The sequence below is a fragment of the Giraffa tippelskirchi genome, chromosome 7, assembly GCF_054371585.1.
Source record: "Giraffa tippelskirchi isolate mGirTip1 chromosome 7, T2T-mGirTip1v1.2.pri, whole genome shotgun sequence".
Taxonomy (NCBI): domain Eukaryota; kingdom Metazoa; phylum Chordata; class Mammalia; order Artiodactyla; family Giraffidae; genus Giraffa; species Giraffa tippelskirchi.
In genome coordinates, this window is record NC_137281.1 from 139,274,294 (window position 1) to 139,292,451 (window position 18,158).

At 36.4% G+C, this 18,158-nt stretch overlaps 1 protein-coding gene across 19 annotated transcripts in view; it reads left to right on the plus strand.

The window, feature by feature from the left end:
• GPHN (gephyrin) overlaps positions 1-18,158 on the plus strand; it is a 525,210-nt gene that overhangs the window by 482,162 nt on the left and 24,890 nt on the right. For all 19 annotated transcript variants that reach the window (XM_081513386.1, XM_081513387.1, XM_081513388.1 and 16 more), the window contains one exon: positions 16,225-16,312. In XM_081513386.1, coding sequence (XP_081369512.1) covers positions 16,225-16,312 — 88 coding nt within the window. The remainder of the gene's footprint in view (positions 1-16,224; positions 16,313-18,158) is intronic.

Sequence of the window (18,158 nt, forward strand, 5' to 3'; positions counted from 1 at the left end):
AACAGGATCTTGAGAGAAACTACCCTATTTTTAAAGCAGGGAGAGAAATAACTCAAAATGTCAGCAAGCACAGAACCCTCCTTACTAAGCTAGGCAGATAAGAGTAGAGAGTAAGAGTACTACTCTTATCACTTTCAAAAGGTTTCAGTCTGGGTTTAAATTCTACATGGTTAGATTTCTCAGCTCTTATTCTTATCACCTTCCATAACTTTAACAATAAATGTTAAAATTGAAGAATCAGTTCAGTTCAGTTCAGTTGCTCAGTCGTGTCCGACTCTTTGCGACCCCATGAATCGCAGCATGTCAGGCCTCCCTGTCCATCACCAATTCCCGGAGTTTACCCAAACTCATGTCCATCGAGTCGGTGATGCCATCCAACCATCTCATCCTCTGTTGTCCCCTTTTCCTCCTGCCCCCTATCCTTCCCAGCATCAGGATCTTTTCCACTGTGTCAACTCTTCACATGAGGTGGCCAAAGTATTGGAGTTTCAGCTTCAACATCAGTCCTTCTAATGAACACCCAGGACTGATTTCCTTTAGGATGGACTGGTTGGATTTCCTTGCAGTCCAAGGGACTCTCAAGAGTCTTCTCCAACACTAAAGTTCAAAAGCATCAGTTCTTCAGGGCTCAGCTTTCTTCACCGTCCAACTCTCACATCCATACATGACTACTGGAAAAACCATAGCCTTGACTAGATGGACCTTTGTTGGCAAAGTAATGTCTCTGCTTTTTAATATGCTGTCTAAGTTGGTCATAACTTTCCTTCCAAGGAGCAAGCGTCTTTTAATTTCATGACTGCAGTCACCATCTGCAGTGATTTTGGAGGCCAAAAAAATAAAGTCTGACACCGTTTCCACTGTTTGCCCACCCATTTCCCATGAAGTGATGAGACCAGATGCCATGATCTTAGTTTTCTGAATGTTGAGCTTTAAGCCAACTTTTTCACTCTCCTCTCTCACTTTCATCAAGAGGCTCTTTAGTTCTTCTTCACTTTCTGCCATAAGGGTGGTGTCATCCGCATATCTGAGGTTATTGATATTTCTCCCGGCAATCTTGATTCCAGCTTGTGCTTCTTCCATCCCAGCGTTTCTCATGATGTACTCTGCATATAAGTTAAATAAGCAGGGTGACAATATACAGCCTTGACGTACTCCTTTTCCTATTTGGAACCAGTCTGTTGTTCCATATCCAGTTCTAACTGTTGCTTCCTGACCTGCATACAGATTTCTCAAGAGAAAGGTCAGGTGGTCTTGTATTCCCATCTCTTTCAGAACTTTCCACAGTTTATTGTGATCCACACAGTCAAAGGCTTAAACATTCGTTATTTGTGGTCTTTTTAATAATAGCCATTGTGACAAGTGTGAAGTGACATTTCACTGTGACACTGATGAATTAGTGATGTTGAGCATCTTCTCATGTTCCTATTGGCCACATGTATGAAAAAGATGAATTTTTAAACCCAGAGATGTTAATTGAACTTTCCCAGCATTATACAAGTGAGTGGCAGAGGTGGAAATGAAATCTAAATTTCTTGAAATTAACTATCACTATGAACACAAGAGAATAAATATAAATATGTCAAAAGATAAGCATTATATAGGCTGGAATAGTCTGCGAGAGTTTTAAAAAGGTGCATTTTTAGCTAGAGCAGAAGGAATGAATAGGATTTGTATAGTTAGAAAGAAGGTGTTAACCAAGTAGGAAACAGGGAATGAACAAAAATAGAGAAGTAGAAATGAACAACTTAGGTCAGGCCAGACTGTTTAAAATAAGAGGTTTAGGAAGAAGGATACATGTAAATATGATAGAAATTTGTGGCCAAACTTTGAAAGGATTTGCAACCCAGGCAAGACTACTCAAGTTGCTTAAATGTACAGCTTTTTTAAAAGCAGAATTGACATAATAAATCATTATTTTGGAAAGATAATTTGACCAGGTGTTATCACATGGACTAAAGTTGGAGACTATTAGAAATAAGAACAATACAGTTTATTTCTTGTTCAGTTCGGAAGTACTGATTGTGAATCTATGCAAATCATCTGGAGAGCTTATTAAAAATGCTGATTCTGATACAGCAAAACTGGAGTGGGCCAAGATTTTGCATTTCTAACAAGCTCCTAAGATATCAAGCCACTGGTCCATGGATCATAAGAAGTAATAAGGATGTAGTATATTTAATCATGTATCAGGGCTTCCTTGGTGTCTCCTGTAAAGAATCCGTTTGCAATGCAGGGGACCGCCTGCAATGCAGGAGATGCAGGTTCAATCCCTGGGTTGGGAACATCCCCTGGAGAAGGAAATGGCAACCCACTCCAGTATTCTTGCCTGGAGAATCCCACGGACAGAGGAGCCTGGTGGGCTACAGTCCATGTGGTCACAAAGAGTCAGACATGACTGAACAACTTTCACTTCACTTGGTACTACAGAGATGAATAAGATAGTTATTAGTAAGAATTACAAAGAAGATTTCAATTCTATTTCACTCCTCTCTTTCCTCCCCAGCTAATCCGTATCCATTACCTCCAGCCTCCTCACTCCAAACTTGTCAGTCTTTACCTGGAAAGAGACACGAATCTTTACTTACTACCTCCTCTATATATAACACTATACTGCACGTTTTTCACTTATCTTATTTAGGCCTCATAGAACAACGATCCAGATAAGTGTCTTTTATCCTCATTTTGTAGATAATATTGGGTTAGCCAAAAAGTTCTTTTGGGTTTTTCCACAACATGTTATGGAAAAACCCATGAGACAAATGAAACTTTTGGCCAACCCAATACTGTTGAAGCTCAGAAAAATTAAATAAGTTGTTCAGAGTCTTACCCTTTCTTATTATAATCTCTTCTTTTATCTTTCCCCCCACAATTACTGGAACCATTTTTGCCGCATTTATTGCCTTTAGGTAATTTGTTTTACCAGGTTCATAGTATCTTTGGGAGTGAGAGAGACTGGAGAGAAAAGGAGTATGGGAAAGAGAAAAGAGTGTGCATGCAATGTGAATGTATAATAATTTCTTATTCAGACCTGCATTAATTCAATTTACAAATGACCCAGATTCACAGATGGCCTATTCTAACCTTTCCCCTACTCACCATCTAAGTACCTCTGTCAGTACTTTAAGAGAAGGGAAGGAGAAATAGCTTTTAGAGAAGTGAAAAGCAGAAAGCCATGAATAGCAAAAACTGTCAAGAGACAGTTAATTTCCTTATTCCCTGACTGTCAAGATCCAGGCTGCTTAGGGGAGCCCAAGTCATTGGCTCCATGTGTCTGTTCTGTTTACTTTGCTATACTTCCTGATAATCTAATATTTAGAGTTTCATTTGTGTTTTAAAGTATTCTACCTGAGGATGAGTTGTTTACATATTAATATTTATTAGTTCAAATCAGATATCCAACATGTGGGTAAGTCCGCTGTCCTAAAAAAAACAGGAACTAACCACTTAAAACAAAGTTCTCTGACTTAGAGGAGCAAATTCTGAACAGGACCACATCAGAAGCCTAGCACAGCAAGATACTGTAGGCATGGCAAGAAGTACATTTTATTTATTTGGGTCCTCTCTCTTTTTTCCTGATGAGTTGGCTAAAGGTTTACCCATTTTGTTTATATTTTCAAAGAAACAGCTGTTAGTTTCATTGATCTTTCCCAGTATCACTCTTCATCTTGTCTTTAATTCTTGAATGCTTCTCTATTTTTACCTTTTCCTCTTTTCCCTCGGTGTCTTGCTGTGACCTCAACAGGGTGGGGAAGGGGTTTGTTCCTATTGAGCCAGAGTTGTTTTCTTTCCCATCACACTAATAAGCTCCATAAAAGCCAGGACAAGATTTGTCTTGGTAATCCTGTGTTTACAGCTCTTAGTAGGAATACCTCCTCTAGATTGTACAACCCTGCCTTCTTTTCCTACACCACCCTCCTTTTCCACGGTACCTAGAAACTTCCAACTGGGCAACTGTCCAGAAAAATCTTACAGGGTTCCCTCAAAGTGGGTACAAAAACCTGTTTACAGCTCTTAGTAGGAATACCTCCTCTAGATTATACAACCCTGCCTTCTTTTCCTACACCACCCTCCTTTTCCATGGTACCTAGAAACTTCCAACTGGGCAACTGTCCAGAAAAATCTTACAGGGTTCCCTCAAAGTGGGTACAAAAACCTTAGCTGTGGGAGCAGATCAGAAAATATGGCTCTGACAACAAAATTAAATTAGTAACTGAGGCACATTGCCAAAAAAAAAAAAGCACAATGAAAAGCTTTGTACCTAGGATGATTCATTTTATTTTTCTGAAGAATATGGAGTAGGATGGGGAAGCAGAACTCCAAATAGATTTAGGAAGCTTCTAATGTTAAAAGTTGGAGAGTTATCCCACTGGCTTTGGGTGATCTTACACATTTACCTCTTAAATATAACAAGCAGTGATCATGGTTCAAATACACAAAATCCACTTGGGGAAAATTTTTTTAATGAAGTTCAGCATTGATTGAATTTATATCATTCGTAAAACTAAGTTTAACTACTGAGCTGTTTATATTTCTACATCAGTTTTGAAACAGCTTGGTAAACGTAGCTTTCAAACTGCTGACTTGTGCTTTCTGTTCTAGCCTTTCACGGGCTGGAGGGCTGGGAAATTCCCTTAATTAAGAAAAGAATTCCCCCTTCTGGAAAATTGCCATCCCATAAGCCTACCCCATTCAAATCATGCTGGGCTTCTGTCATAAATTGATGTTTTGAATTTAAATTTCCTGATCCTACTGCTGCCAATTTGTGAAGCTGCCTCCTCACATTGAAGCATGAAACAAGAGGAACAAGCCAGTAAGATAGCAAATTGGATTCTTTTAAAACTGGCACATTTAGCAGGAATTAACAAGCTAGACTTAACAGTACAGTGATTATTTGAGCAAAGCCCAGTGCCTTAACATCCTCCAATTTGTGAACCAAACATATCCTAGCTTCCTAGTGCTTAATTTGTAAAACTAGAAATCTCATATTATCAGACAGAATTTAGATCTGGATTTAATTGGTTCATAGCCTCTTTATAAACTACCAGCTTCCCTTATGGAATAAATACCCTTTTCTGTTCAAAATACAAAGTTTTAATTTTAAGTCAACATAATAGATTTATTTTCTGATCATTTATTTTCTATTGGCTAACCGAAAATATTTTTTATTGTAACAAACGTTATGGTATTGACAAAAGAGTCTTCGTACTCTTAATGACAGACTTTCTCATGGCTACTGCATTTGCCTTTTCTCTAATCCTTAAGAGTTGCTCTTACGGTTGACATGACCGTTTCTTCCAAGAATTACCTCTAGGTACTACTGTAATTTTAGAAATTTTTTCTCACATGACCTGGCCCTCATAAAAAGTAATATGTCCAGAAAGCCTTTCCTAATTATTCCAGGCCAATTCTGACCATTCTCTTATACTCAACATTTGTAACATTTCTTTTCATGTGTATTTTCATTTTAATTATGTATTTAAATTCAATCAATGTTAATTTAATTGCTCCTTTTATTCATCTTTCTAAATTTTTTCATATGTTTTCTGCACTGATTTGTAAACATAAAGGTGGTGACCATACTTTGTTCTGTTTTTATATGATTCCATAGTACTTAAAAACCCAGTGGAAATGAAGGAAAACTAAATGATGACTATATAAATATACAGTTTGATCTTGTACCTGAAATAGACACCCAGGAAATATTTATAATTCGGGAATTTATCCTTCCTTGACTTCTGAAGAAATTAGTATATGATTAGTTTATCTTTAACTATCTTTTTTGTAATCTTGGTAAGATCAACAGCCATTATTCTTTCGTCTCCAAATCCTAGAGTTTTTTCTCACCCTCCCACTGTCATCTTCACTCATCTTAAAATGATACAGCTCACAGTTGGTATAACAGATGAAACAAGAAGCTAATTAGCAGTTGTTGTCCATCTGTGTGTTTATATTAAATATTTTAAAATAAAACTGCATTTGCATTCTGAATAGTCTGTCTGAAATCCATAAAATCTAATCTTGAGTAAAGGTTCTGTCTTTGTTTTGACTTTGCAGTAGACTACATGGTAAAGCAAAAAAAAAAAATCTGTGCTAGAATCAGGATTATAGTGAGTTAAGACAAATGCAATTTTTTCCAGTTTTATTGAGCTATAACTGACATACAGCACTGTATAATTTTAAGGCATACAGTATAATCATTTGACTTATGATAGGTCTATATTTAGTTTTATAAGAAACCTCCATACTGTTCTCCATAATGATTTACCAGTTTGCATTCCCACCAACAGCGTAAGAGGGTTCCCTTTTCTCCGCACCCTCTCCAGCATTTATTGTTAGTAGATTTTTTGATGATGCCATTCTGCCCAGTATGAGGTGATACATGCACTGTTGTAAAGAGTGCTACATGTTCATCACAGCACTATTCACAGAATCCAGGACCTAGAAGCAGCCGACATGTCCATCAACAGAGGAATGGGTAAAGAAGATGTGGGATACACACACACACACACACATACATATATATAATGGAATATTACTCAGCCATAAAAAAGAATGCAATAATGCCATTTGCAGCACCATGGATAAACCTAGAAACTGTCACGCTGAGTGAAGTAAGTCAGATAGGGAAAGACAGATATCGTGTGATATTGCTTATATATGGAATCTAAAAAAATGGTGAATTTACTTACAAAAGAGAAATAGAGTCACAAATGTAGAAAACAAGCTTTTAGGTATAAGGGGAAAAGGGGAGGAGGGATAAATTGGGAGATTGGAATTGATCTATTAGGCTACTATATAAAATAGTTACCTAATAAGGACCTACTGTATAGCACAAGGAAGTCTACTCAAAACTCTGTAATAATCTTTATGGGAAAAGAATCTAAAATAGAGTGGATTTATGAGTTATATAACTGAGTCATTTTATTGTACCACTGAAACTACCACAACATTGAAAATCTACTCCAATAAAAAATTTTTTAAAGAATCTTTTGACTTACATACACCATGAAATGATTGCCACAATAAATTTAGTGACCATCATCTTGTGTAGATACAAAATGAAAACATTTTTTTCTTGTGATGAGAGGTCTAAGGATTTACTCTCCTAACAACTTGCATATATAACATACAGCAATGTTAATTAATCATGTTGAACATTATATCCCTAGTACTTATTTATCTTTTAACTGGAAGTTGGTACCTTTCCACTGCCTTATCCAATCCCTCTATCCCCCTACCACCTGCCTCTGGTAATCACAAGTATGATCTCTTTTTCCATGGGTTAGTTGGTTGGTTTATTGAACTGTAATTGATCTACAACACTCTGTTAGTTCCTAGTATACAACATCAGCTCAGTTCAGTTCAGTCGCTCAGTCGTGTCCAACTCTTTGCGACCCCATGAACCGCAGCACGCCAGGCCTCCCTGTCCATCACCAACTCCCTGAGTCCACCCAAACCCATGTCCATTGAGTCAGTGATGCCATCCAACCAGCTCATCCTCTGTCGTCCCCTTCTCCTCCTGCTCTCAATCTTTCCCAGCATCAGGGTCTTTTCAAATGAGTTAGCTCTTTGCATCAGGTGGCCTAAGTATTGGAGTTTCAGTTTCAGCATCAGTCCTTCCAATGAACATTCAGGACTGATTTCCTTTAGGATGGACTGGTTGGATCTCCTTGCAGTCCAATGGACTCTCAAGAGTCTTCTCCAATACCACAGTTCAAAAGCATCAATTCTTCAGCACTCAGCTTTCTTTATAGTCCAACTCTCACATCCATACATGACCACTGGAAAAAGTATACAACATAGTGACTCAATATTTCTATACATTACAAAATGATCACCACAATGTTAGTTACCATCTGTCACCATACAAATATATTACATTATTATTGGCTATATTCCCATCTGTACATTTCACCCCTGTGACTCATTTATTTTGTAAGTTTGTACCTCTTAATTCCCCTCACCTATTTCATTCATTCCCCCATCTCCTCCCCTCTAGCGATCACCTGTTTGTTCTCTGTATCTGTACCTCTGTTTCTGTTTTGATGTGTTTGTTCATTTGTCTTGTTTTATAGATTCCACATATAAGTGAAATCATACTGTATTTTTCTTTCTCTGTCTGACTAATTTCACTTTAGCATAATCCCCTCTAGGTCTATCCATGTTGTCACAAGTGGCAAGATTTTATTCATTTTTATGGCTGAGTAGTATTCCACACACACTGTATACACACCACCTCTCCTATTTATCCAGTCATCTATCAGTGGACACTTCAGTTGCTTACCTATCTTCACTATTGTGGATAGTGCTACAGTGAACATAGCAGTACATATATCTTTTCAAAATAGTTGTTTTGTTTTCTTTGGCAGTATACACAGAAGTGGAATTGGTGGATCACATGTTAGTTGTATTTTTAATTTTTTAAGAAACCTCCAAGATGTCTTCCATAGTGGCTACACCAATTTACATCCCCCCAGCACTGCAGAAGAGCCCCCTTTTCTCCATATTCTTGCCAACACTTGTTATTTTTTTATGATAACCATTGTCTTTTTTATAATAGCCATTCTGACAGATGTGAGTTGATACCTCATTGTGGTTTTGACTTGCAATTCTGTGACGATTAGTTAGCCTGAGCTTCTTGTCATGTGCCTGTTGGCCATGTAAATGTCTTCTTTGGGAAAATGTCTATGCAGGTCATCTGCCATTTTTAAATCAGGTTATTTGGTTTTTTTTTTTATTCTCAGTTGTATGAGTTGTTTATGTATATTGGCTGTTAACCCCTTTTTGGTCATATCATTTTACAAACATTTTCTCCCATTCAGTAGTCTGCCTTTTCATTTTGTTGATAGTTTTCTTCTTTGTGCAAAAGCTTTTCAGTTTGATATAGTCCCCTTTGTTTATTTTTCTTTTTTGTTTCACTTGCCTGAGGAGACATATTCAAAAAAATTGCCAAAACTGATGTAAAAGAGCATACTATCCATGTTTTCTTCTAGGAGTTTTACAGTTTCTGGACTTATACTTAGGCTTTTACCCATCTTTAGTTTATTTTTGTATATGGTGTAAGGAATTGGACAAGTTTGATTCTTCTGCAAATAACTGTCCAGTTTTCCCAACACCATTCCTTGAAGAGACTGTCTTTTCTTCATTGTATGTTCTTGCCTCCTTTGTCATAGATTAATTGACCATAAGTGTGTGGGTTTATTTCTGGGCTCCCTGTGTTGTTCCATTGATCTGTGGGTCTATTTTTGTGCCAGTACCATACAGCTTTGATTGCTGTAGTTTTAGTATGGTTTGAAATTAGGGTGCTTGATACCTCCAACTTTGTTCTTCTTTCTCAAGATTGTTTTGACTATTCATGGCCTTTTGTGTTTTCATACAAACTTTAAAATTATTTATTCTAGTTCTGTGAAAAATGCCATTGTTATTTTGATAGAGATTACATGAAATCTATAGATTGCCTTGGGTAATACAGTAATTTTAACAATATTAATTCTCCAATCCATGAACATAGTTGGTGTATCCTTCTACTTGTTCATCTTCAGTTTCTTTCAACAGTGTTTTATAGTTTTCCAAGGACAGGTCTTTTACCTCCTTAGGTTTATTGCTAGGTATTTTATTCTTTTTGATGCAACTATAAATGGAATTATTTTGTTAATTTCTCTTTCTGATTGTTGTTAGTGTATAGAAACACAACAGACTCTATATATTAACTTTGTATCCTGCAACTTTACTGAATTCATTTATTAGTTCTAGTAGGGTTTTTTTGGCTGACATCTTTAGGATTTTCTACGTATAGTATCACATCATTTGCAAACAGTGACAGTTTTTCTTTTCCAGTTTGGATCCCTTTTATTTCTTTCTCTTGTCTGATTGCCGCAGCTAGGATGTTCAATGCTGTGTTGAATTAAAATGGTGAGAGTGGACATCCTTGTTTCGTTCTGATCTTCGAAGTTCTTTCAGCTTTCCACCATTGAGGATGATGTTGACTGTAGGTCTGTCATATGTGATCTTTATTATATTGAGGTACATAGCCTCTATACTCACTTTATAGAGAGTTTTTATTATATGTGGATATTGCATTTTGTCAGAAGCTTTTTTTACATCTATTGAGATGATTTATGATTTGTATTCTTCTTGTTAATGTGATATATTGTATTAATTGATTTTTGGTTATTAGACTATCCTTTTCTCCCTGGAATAAATCCTACTTGATCATGATGTATATTGTTGAATTCTATTTGCTTATATATCATTGAGGAGTTATGTGTCTATGTTCATCAGTGATTTTGGCCTATAATCTTTTTTTGCGATATCTTTGACTGTTTTGCTATCAGATGATGCTGACCTTGTATATAAGTTCAGAATCATTCCTTGCATGTCAGTTTTTTGGAATAGTGGGAGAAATATAGGTATTAACTGTTCTTTTGCTCAGTAGAAAATTTCTAACAGCTGGCCATCAGGTTTTTATTCGATACTTTTACTGAGAAAGATATTATTTGCCTCATGAGGTAGCGTATTTATTCTTGGATGGTTGTTATGGCAAGGATTTTTTTCTTTTTATTACACTAAGCCAAAGTCTTTATCCCAGTTTCTCTCAGCTATTAGTTCTAATTCTGCCCTCATGAGCAACACCAAATAAATTAACTCCCTCATCTACATGACAGCCTTTCAAAGGAAATACTATTTATGATTATATAAATGTTAAGTAGTATCTTCTCTTCCATCCACAGATAATATTATTTGCCCATAATATCATTATAGTTATAAATATTGTACACTGTTAATTCCCAAAGCTACTGTGGAGAGATTAAGTTGAGGCCAGGGTTCATTCAGTTCATTTATTGAGTGCCTACAATGTGCAAGGAGTTGGCAGGACAATCAAGAAGCCTAGATAAAATGAGACTATGTCTTGTGAGACAGACATATATTATTGTATCAGCTTTATAAATTTGCCTTTCATCACAACTTGTTTCCTCTCTTTATTCTGTTTAGTTCTTTTGACTTTAAACTCCACTTTGACATCAAAATGCCATTCCTGATTTTTTGCATGTTTACATTAGCTTGGTGCCTTTTACCATAGCTTTTATTTTTATTCTTTCATATCTTTTAAGTGTATCACTTATAAATAAGATCCAAATGGGATTTGAGCTTTAAAAAACTAAATCTTGCTTTTGCCCTAAGTTACTGTAACCCTGATCCTAGCCTGAAGTTCATTTTGCTTTACCTTGAAGATTGCTATAAATATTCCCTTGATATTTTTTCCTTCCATCTTACATTGTTTTTACTATTAATATAACTTTGGTTATCCTTTTCCTTTTCTCTGTTGTTGGTTTAATCCAGGTGCTACTTGTTCCCCTTTACTCATTATTTTGGAAAGTATGGGGTACTCTACCATCCCCCTCATACTTCCCTTCTAAATTCTGATACTAATAATCCAATATTCATTTCGCCACTGTTACATTTTTTTTTTCCACTGTTACATTTTTAAAAGGTGCTCACTATACCCCTCCTGCACAGCCTTCCCGTTTCCTCCCTGCACCTCCTATATCACTGAGACTTTGAGAATACTTGTACTTCTCCCAGCTACTTTCACTCCCCCCACTTTTAGGCACTGCTGAAATAATGCCTTTAAATCTAGACTATTACTAAGTTTTCTTTTGTAGTATATATCTCTACAACTTCTGAGGAATCCATGTTTAGCACATATATTATAATTTCCCTGTTTTATTGTTATTCATTTAGATTTAGTTATAAATTTTATAAATGTGTGTGTGTTTTACTAGTGTTTTCTCTACTATTCATCTTCCCCTATCTTGAGACCTCTGAACTGGTTAAATTTTTTTCATATAGAGTCACTTTTCTATAACATTACTTATTGATTTATTATCTAAATTTTTGCATTTTCACAAATATTATTCTTCTATACTGACAGATGAAAAGTGTCTGACTGGGTATAGGATTTGGGTGTTGCAAGCCTTTTTTCTCAGAGTACATTGATGTTAATCTACTGTTTTATAGTTTTTAGTGTTGCAGGTAAGAAATCCAAAGCCAATATTCTTTTTTTCTTTGTTAGTAAATCTAATCTTTCTGTCTGACAGTTTGTAAGATTTTCTCTTCATCCTTGAAATTTATTTACATTCTTAGGTTTATACTCTTTTGTCAGTCTTAAACTAGATCCCAATCAGCTTCTAGTGCTTTAAATCAGTGAATGTTAGACGTGGAAAGGACCTAGTCCAAATTCTCATTTTACAAGTAGGGACAATGAGACCCGAAAAAATGATGTTCATTTTTCAAAGTCATCTCAGCGGTAGAGACAACTTGATTCTAGGCCCTGACACACTCAAGCCTGCAGTTAACACTTCTGTTTTCTGTCACTGAGCATTTAAATTTTTAGCATTTAGCACTAGATCATTGCTCTTATATGTTTTTATGTATTGATACTCTCAGAGAACCATGGGTAGGTTACTTATTTCAAGTGAAAGTGGAAAGAAAGTGCTAATAAATCAAGATTAATACTAGTATTAGATTTAACTTTAAAAATGGTTAATCACTCTCCAAACCTAATTAAAACTGCAGTTTTTAATGAATTAAGAATTAAATGATATCACAGTATCCCTTTAAGACCCACTGCTCTTTGAGGAAAGGGAAGCGACTGATATATATATATATATACACGTAAAGTTTAATCTGCTTAATTCCATATCCCTTCCAGTGGCAATGGTGAGAATATATTTCAAGTGTAAAAAGTACAATTTATTGGGTATTGATCATCACTATTTGTCATACACAAATTAGATATATATTCTTAGATAACAATGATAAATAGCTTTTTTTTCTAAAGATAATATAACAAAGTGTCTTTCACAATGTGAATAACTACTATAGTTTAAAAGAATAGTAAAATGAACGTAGGTGACCTTGAACCTGTCACTGCCTTTGTGAATTTCATTGACCTCTCTTGTCCTGCCTACATCGTAGAATTGCAAAACTAACACATAAGTGTGAGAGTGTGTTCTTCTTTTAAAATGTGAGAATTACTGTCATTAATTTTATTTCTTAAATATCAACTAATCTTATATATAGGAAGTAATGTCATATATAAGACATATAAGGCCATATTGTGTTTTCATTTTACTCTCCTCTCTTTAAGAAAATTAATATGCTATGTTTTCTGTTTAACAAGACATAAAGTCATGAATTATTTTTATCCTACTGTAATATCCATGATTATAATCCTTGCTACCTATTTTTTATCACTATTCAGAGTAATCTCAGTCTTAGAAAGCAAACTCAATTTTTATTTCTTAAAAGTAAAAAGGTTGAGGTGAGTGAATATAAAATAAATACAGGAAAATATCAGCATTTGTCAGATCTGAGAGATGGATACATAGGTGTTACACTTTATGTTAGAAATATTTGATTATTTAAAATATGATTCACAAAAAGAAAATTTATGACTTGTAAGCAGTACTAAGTTATGTTTAATCAAATCTTATTTAGTTTTCATCTGAATATAGGATTCAGAATTATGTTGGTTTCATTCCCCAGAAATGTACTAACATGTCCACACACGCACTTTTCCTGTCATCCCGGACAGATTCTCACCTGCTGCCTTAGCGTCCTCTGTTTGATGCTTTTGCACAATGGTCCATTCTACTGAGAACTTTCCTTGTATGACATGTCATATGCCTGAAAAAAACAGACAATTACTCTACTTAGGCACTTGACAAGGAGACAGAGATTCTAATCCTAGCTCTGCCCCATACTGCTCCGCCTAACCTTTAATATGCCACTTTGCCACTCTGAATAGCGTTCTCCTTTTCTGTAAACTAGGGATAATTCACACCTGTTCAATCTACCTCAGAGATTTGTTGTGAAATAACAAGTGGAGTTATATCATGCAATATAAATGAAGGTACAGATCCTCTGACAGTTGCCACACTTTGCTGCCTATCCCTCTAAGCTATGATCTCTTACTAGATCCTACGCCATGAAGGTAGAGTTAAAGAGGTAGGCAGAGGAAGATAGAGAAGCGCCAGCCCCAGAGTGCTCAGAGCTGTGCTACTGAACACAGTGACCCCCAAAGACCTTTCTGACTTTAAGATTCAATGATTTTGTGAATCCACCAGCCTCAGAGTAGAAAGCAGCACTGAGCGTATCCTTTGAAATATAATAAATTACAGTAAGGACTTGCTTGGTATAAAAGTCCTTTTACTTTATTTCTGCAAATTAGAAAATTTACTGTGGAAAGTTGATGACTATTCAGTTTTACAAAAATAGGAATATATGATATGAAATATATACCAGATAATATGAAAACAATAAATAAGGAAACAAATCACTGAAAAGTATGTTTATTTGCAGTCATCAGCTAGCCTGTCCCAGGAACTTTATCCATATACAAAGACGTCAATGCGTATGTCACTGCTACTTTGTTTCCAGTGACTTTACAACCCTGTAGAGTCAACATACAAGAAATGAAATATTGTAAAATTGGTGAAATTAGCTAATGTCTCTTGATACTAGCACAAAATTCTATTATGTGTTGATAATAATCACTGTCCATTCACCTGAACCACATTCCAAATCACCCTGTGTTTGTAACGCTTTACCATTTACTCCATAGGCCAACCATTTGGCTCAACTTAATGATCCAGCAAGGCAAAGGGACCAGAGTGCTGGGCATACAGTAATCAAGAATCCATCACATTCGTATCTTATAGTATTTCAATACAGAGGATAATTTGCTTTTTTTCCTAAAACAAAATGAAAAAGATGAAAAATCTGTTCAAAATACACAGTCCAAGAATACTTTACACCCATTTTGAATATATTTCTTCCAAGATGTTTACCTAACCAAGTTAAGTTCAAAATCCGTGTCAGGGATTTTTTTTTAAGTTTTTTTTTCCTTTTTTTTTTTTAATGTTTACACATAAATCCTTCTTTCATTAAATGTCTGGGTATATTTTGCTGCATAAGCAATTAACTGGATGAATTCAAAGGATCTCTGTGTTATAGATTGAACTTCACGTCAGCCATTTTTCAACTTTTACTATTGTTTTGTCTTCCTGGGAGCTCATTCACCAAAGCCAAGCAACCTCCAGTATACTCATGGACAGACCAGTGCTTGGGGCGCAGGAGAGTTCTATCTAGATTCAGTAAGAGAACCTAACAGTAAATGGAACTATTTGGGCTGAAACCAGTCCTGGGTTATTGAGCCATTCAGACTTTTCAAATATAGTTCTATGAATGTATTTGACGTCCAATCTATCATATTCTTCTGTGTTAGACATCGGTTAGTCATCCTAAATAAAAACTGCCAAATAGGCTAAAGTTGAACTCTGCCAGGTTGTTGGGTATGTTTGTGTGATAACTTCTCTCAGTACTTCCAGTAATATCAACAACAACAACCAAACTTCCTTGAAAACTTGTTTTGTACAAGGTTTTATTCCATAAACTTATATGTACTGTTACTTAATCCACATAACAACCTTATAGTATCCCTACTTTATAGATGGAAAACTACGGCAAAGAACGGTTAAGCAACTTTTAGCACTTTTCCAAGGTTCTACATCTCCCAGGTTGCAGCACCAGGATTTAAACTCAGGCAGTCCAACTTCAGAGCTCACACTCTTAATCTCTGTGCTGTGCCCTTCCCAACTTTGTCTCTTGTAGAGCCTCTTGGGTAGATCTCAGGTTTCTTTTCTTACCTCTGTCACCCTGGATAAAATATGAAATGATGCTCTACTTAAAAATCAGCCCATTTCTTAAGGCCTAACCAAATTAAGTCATATTCCCTGTAAAGAGTCCTAAGTCTCTAGCACCTAGAGTGATCAATTTTCCTGGTGTGCCTAAAATTTCCTAGGACATGTAACTTTCATGTTACATGAAACTAAATCTGGGATATTCCTAGGCAAACTGGGAGGGTGAGACAGCCTACTTACACTTTACTGTGTCCCCTCATTATACCGCCTTGTTATATAGAGCAAAAAGCCCATGAAAGTGCCAGTAACCACTACTTCTGCACTTACAAGTTTCTTTCTTCACAACAAGTTATGCTATTGCATAGAGACCTTTTTGATTCCCACTTCATACAGAATTTAGTGTTGTGCTCACATTAATGCCTACTCACTGAATAGGTGGTTTAGTTTTCAGCAGGCACTATATATAAAAATCTTTCCTTGTATGTTAATTTGTTTGTCTTTCTTTTTTTTTTTTTTCCAGCCCAGATGACTTACTCAATGCCTTGAATGAGGGTATCAGTCGTGCTGATGTCATCATCACATCAGGGGGTGTGTCCATGGGGGAAAAGGTATGAAAAAATGGGGTTCTTAAAACATAAAATTGATTAACAGTGGTCTGGTAGACATCTTGTATCCATAACCAGACCCCCACGAAGCTGGAAATCCACAGGGGTTCAGAAATTCCTGAGTGTTCTAAAAGGGATGCAATACAAAGGTCAGACAGCTTACCATCTCAAATTAAATCCAGGAGTGAAGGTGTTAAAGTGTAGATATTAATAGGCATTCTCCATATAGCAGACAGATTGCTAGAATAGTCTTCCCTCAAAGTCTCCTAGAGGTCTTGAGCAGATTGCTGCCATTTTCTCCCAAGATCACAAAGGCTAGGGGCTGCAGCCTGCATTGTCGCAAAGCTGTAAAATATAATTTGCATTACCATCAAACTATCTGAGGGGCTCTGAGCATCATAAGAGCACACCCTGACGTTAAGAGTACTCAAGTGTTATATTTATTATTTCTGGAGAGTGTTTCATGTAAAAGTTTTCTTGGTTGCTAATGAACGTAATTATGGGACAGTAACTATTTGGCAGACTGAAAGTTTGTCTTTCCAGGACTTCTAAAGAGGCAGCAACCTTGTAGTTAACATAGGCTTGGCAGTTATGGTAAGAACAGAACACTCTCAATCTTAACCTTCTTTATTAGTGCTAACAAAGATGTCATTTATCCTAGGGATTTGCTCACAGGTAAACAGCCAATATAGTAAAGCATATTGGTTTTCTTTATTTTACTCTCTGTGTAGTAAGATACTTACAGTAATTCTTTAATTTACTAAGGAGGTGATTTTAAGAACTGGGCATCCCAGAGTATTCCATAGTGTTAGTTGCTCAGTCGTGCCCGAATCTTTGTGACCCTATGGACTGTAGCTTGCCTGGCTCCTCTGTCCATGGAATTCTCTAGGCAAGAATACTAGAGTGGGTTGCCATTCCCTTCTCCAGGGGATCTTCCCGACCTGGGATTTGAACCCAAGGCTCCTGCATTGGAGGCAGACTATTTACCATCTGACCCACCAAGAGCTAATAATTGTCCTTCCTACCTCCTTGAGGGGGAATGAAATGAGAGAAGAACCGGGAAGAAAGAGAGAAAGCAGCAATGCAGCAAACTCCTGTCAGGCTGCAAACTCTAGTCCTCAAAAGAATTCCCGTGTACTTAAGTAGCAGAAAGAAAGAAAAGTATAAGAGAGAGAACATCTGTTTTAGCCCAAGGGCTGAATCTGAAAATCAGTCACTGAAAACACAGGGAAGTAAGTCAAAGAAAGATCCAGAAGCATTATGTAGCAGACATGAATTTTAAGTACAGAAACTCAAGTATGCAAGAAATTTATTTACTTGTTTGAACTTAAATTCTACTATGAGCACCTTTGCTATGGAATTGGTGGGAAATTTATTTAAGCCACTACAGAATTAATTGCCTCCAGGAATTATACCAAAGAACAGGCAGGGGCTTGAGAGGCAGCAGGGCATCAGGAAGATACACGTCTGGTCACCAGTCTTCACTGGATGCATTTAGAGTGTCCTTGTCATGTTACTGTATATCTCAGGTCTTTGCTGTTTTGGGGCCATAGTAATAGCACTGAGATCAAGGAGGAGGATGGAAGCCTTAGAGCAGAGGGAAGGGGCCCCTGCCGCATGTGGGACCCACAGACCTCGAACCTCTTCTCAGCCAAGGAGAAATGACTCTTCACAGTTGCTTCCATTAAAATCTCTCCCCAGCCCCACCTCTTCCTGCTCCACATAGCCTTTTCAAAAAGTTTTCATTTTTTATGTTTCTGCTTTTTGCCCTAAAAGCTAAGGAATTATATGTATTACTCTAAATTCTCCACCACCCACAGAATTGTGAAATAGCTCAAAGACAATGAGA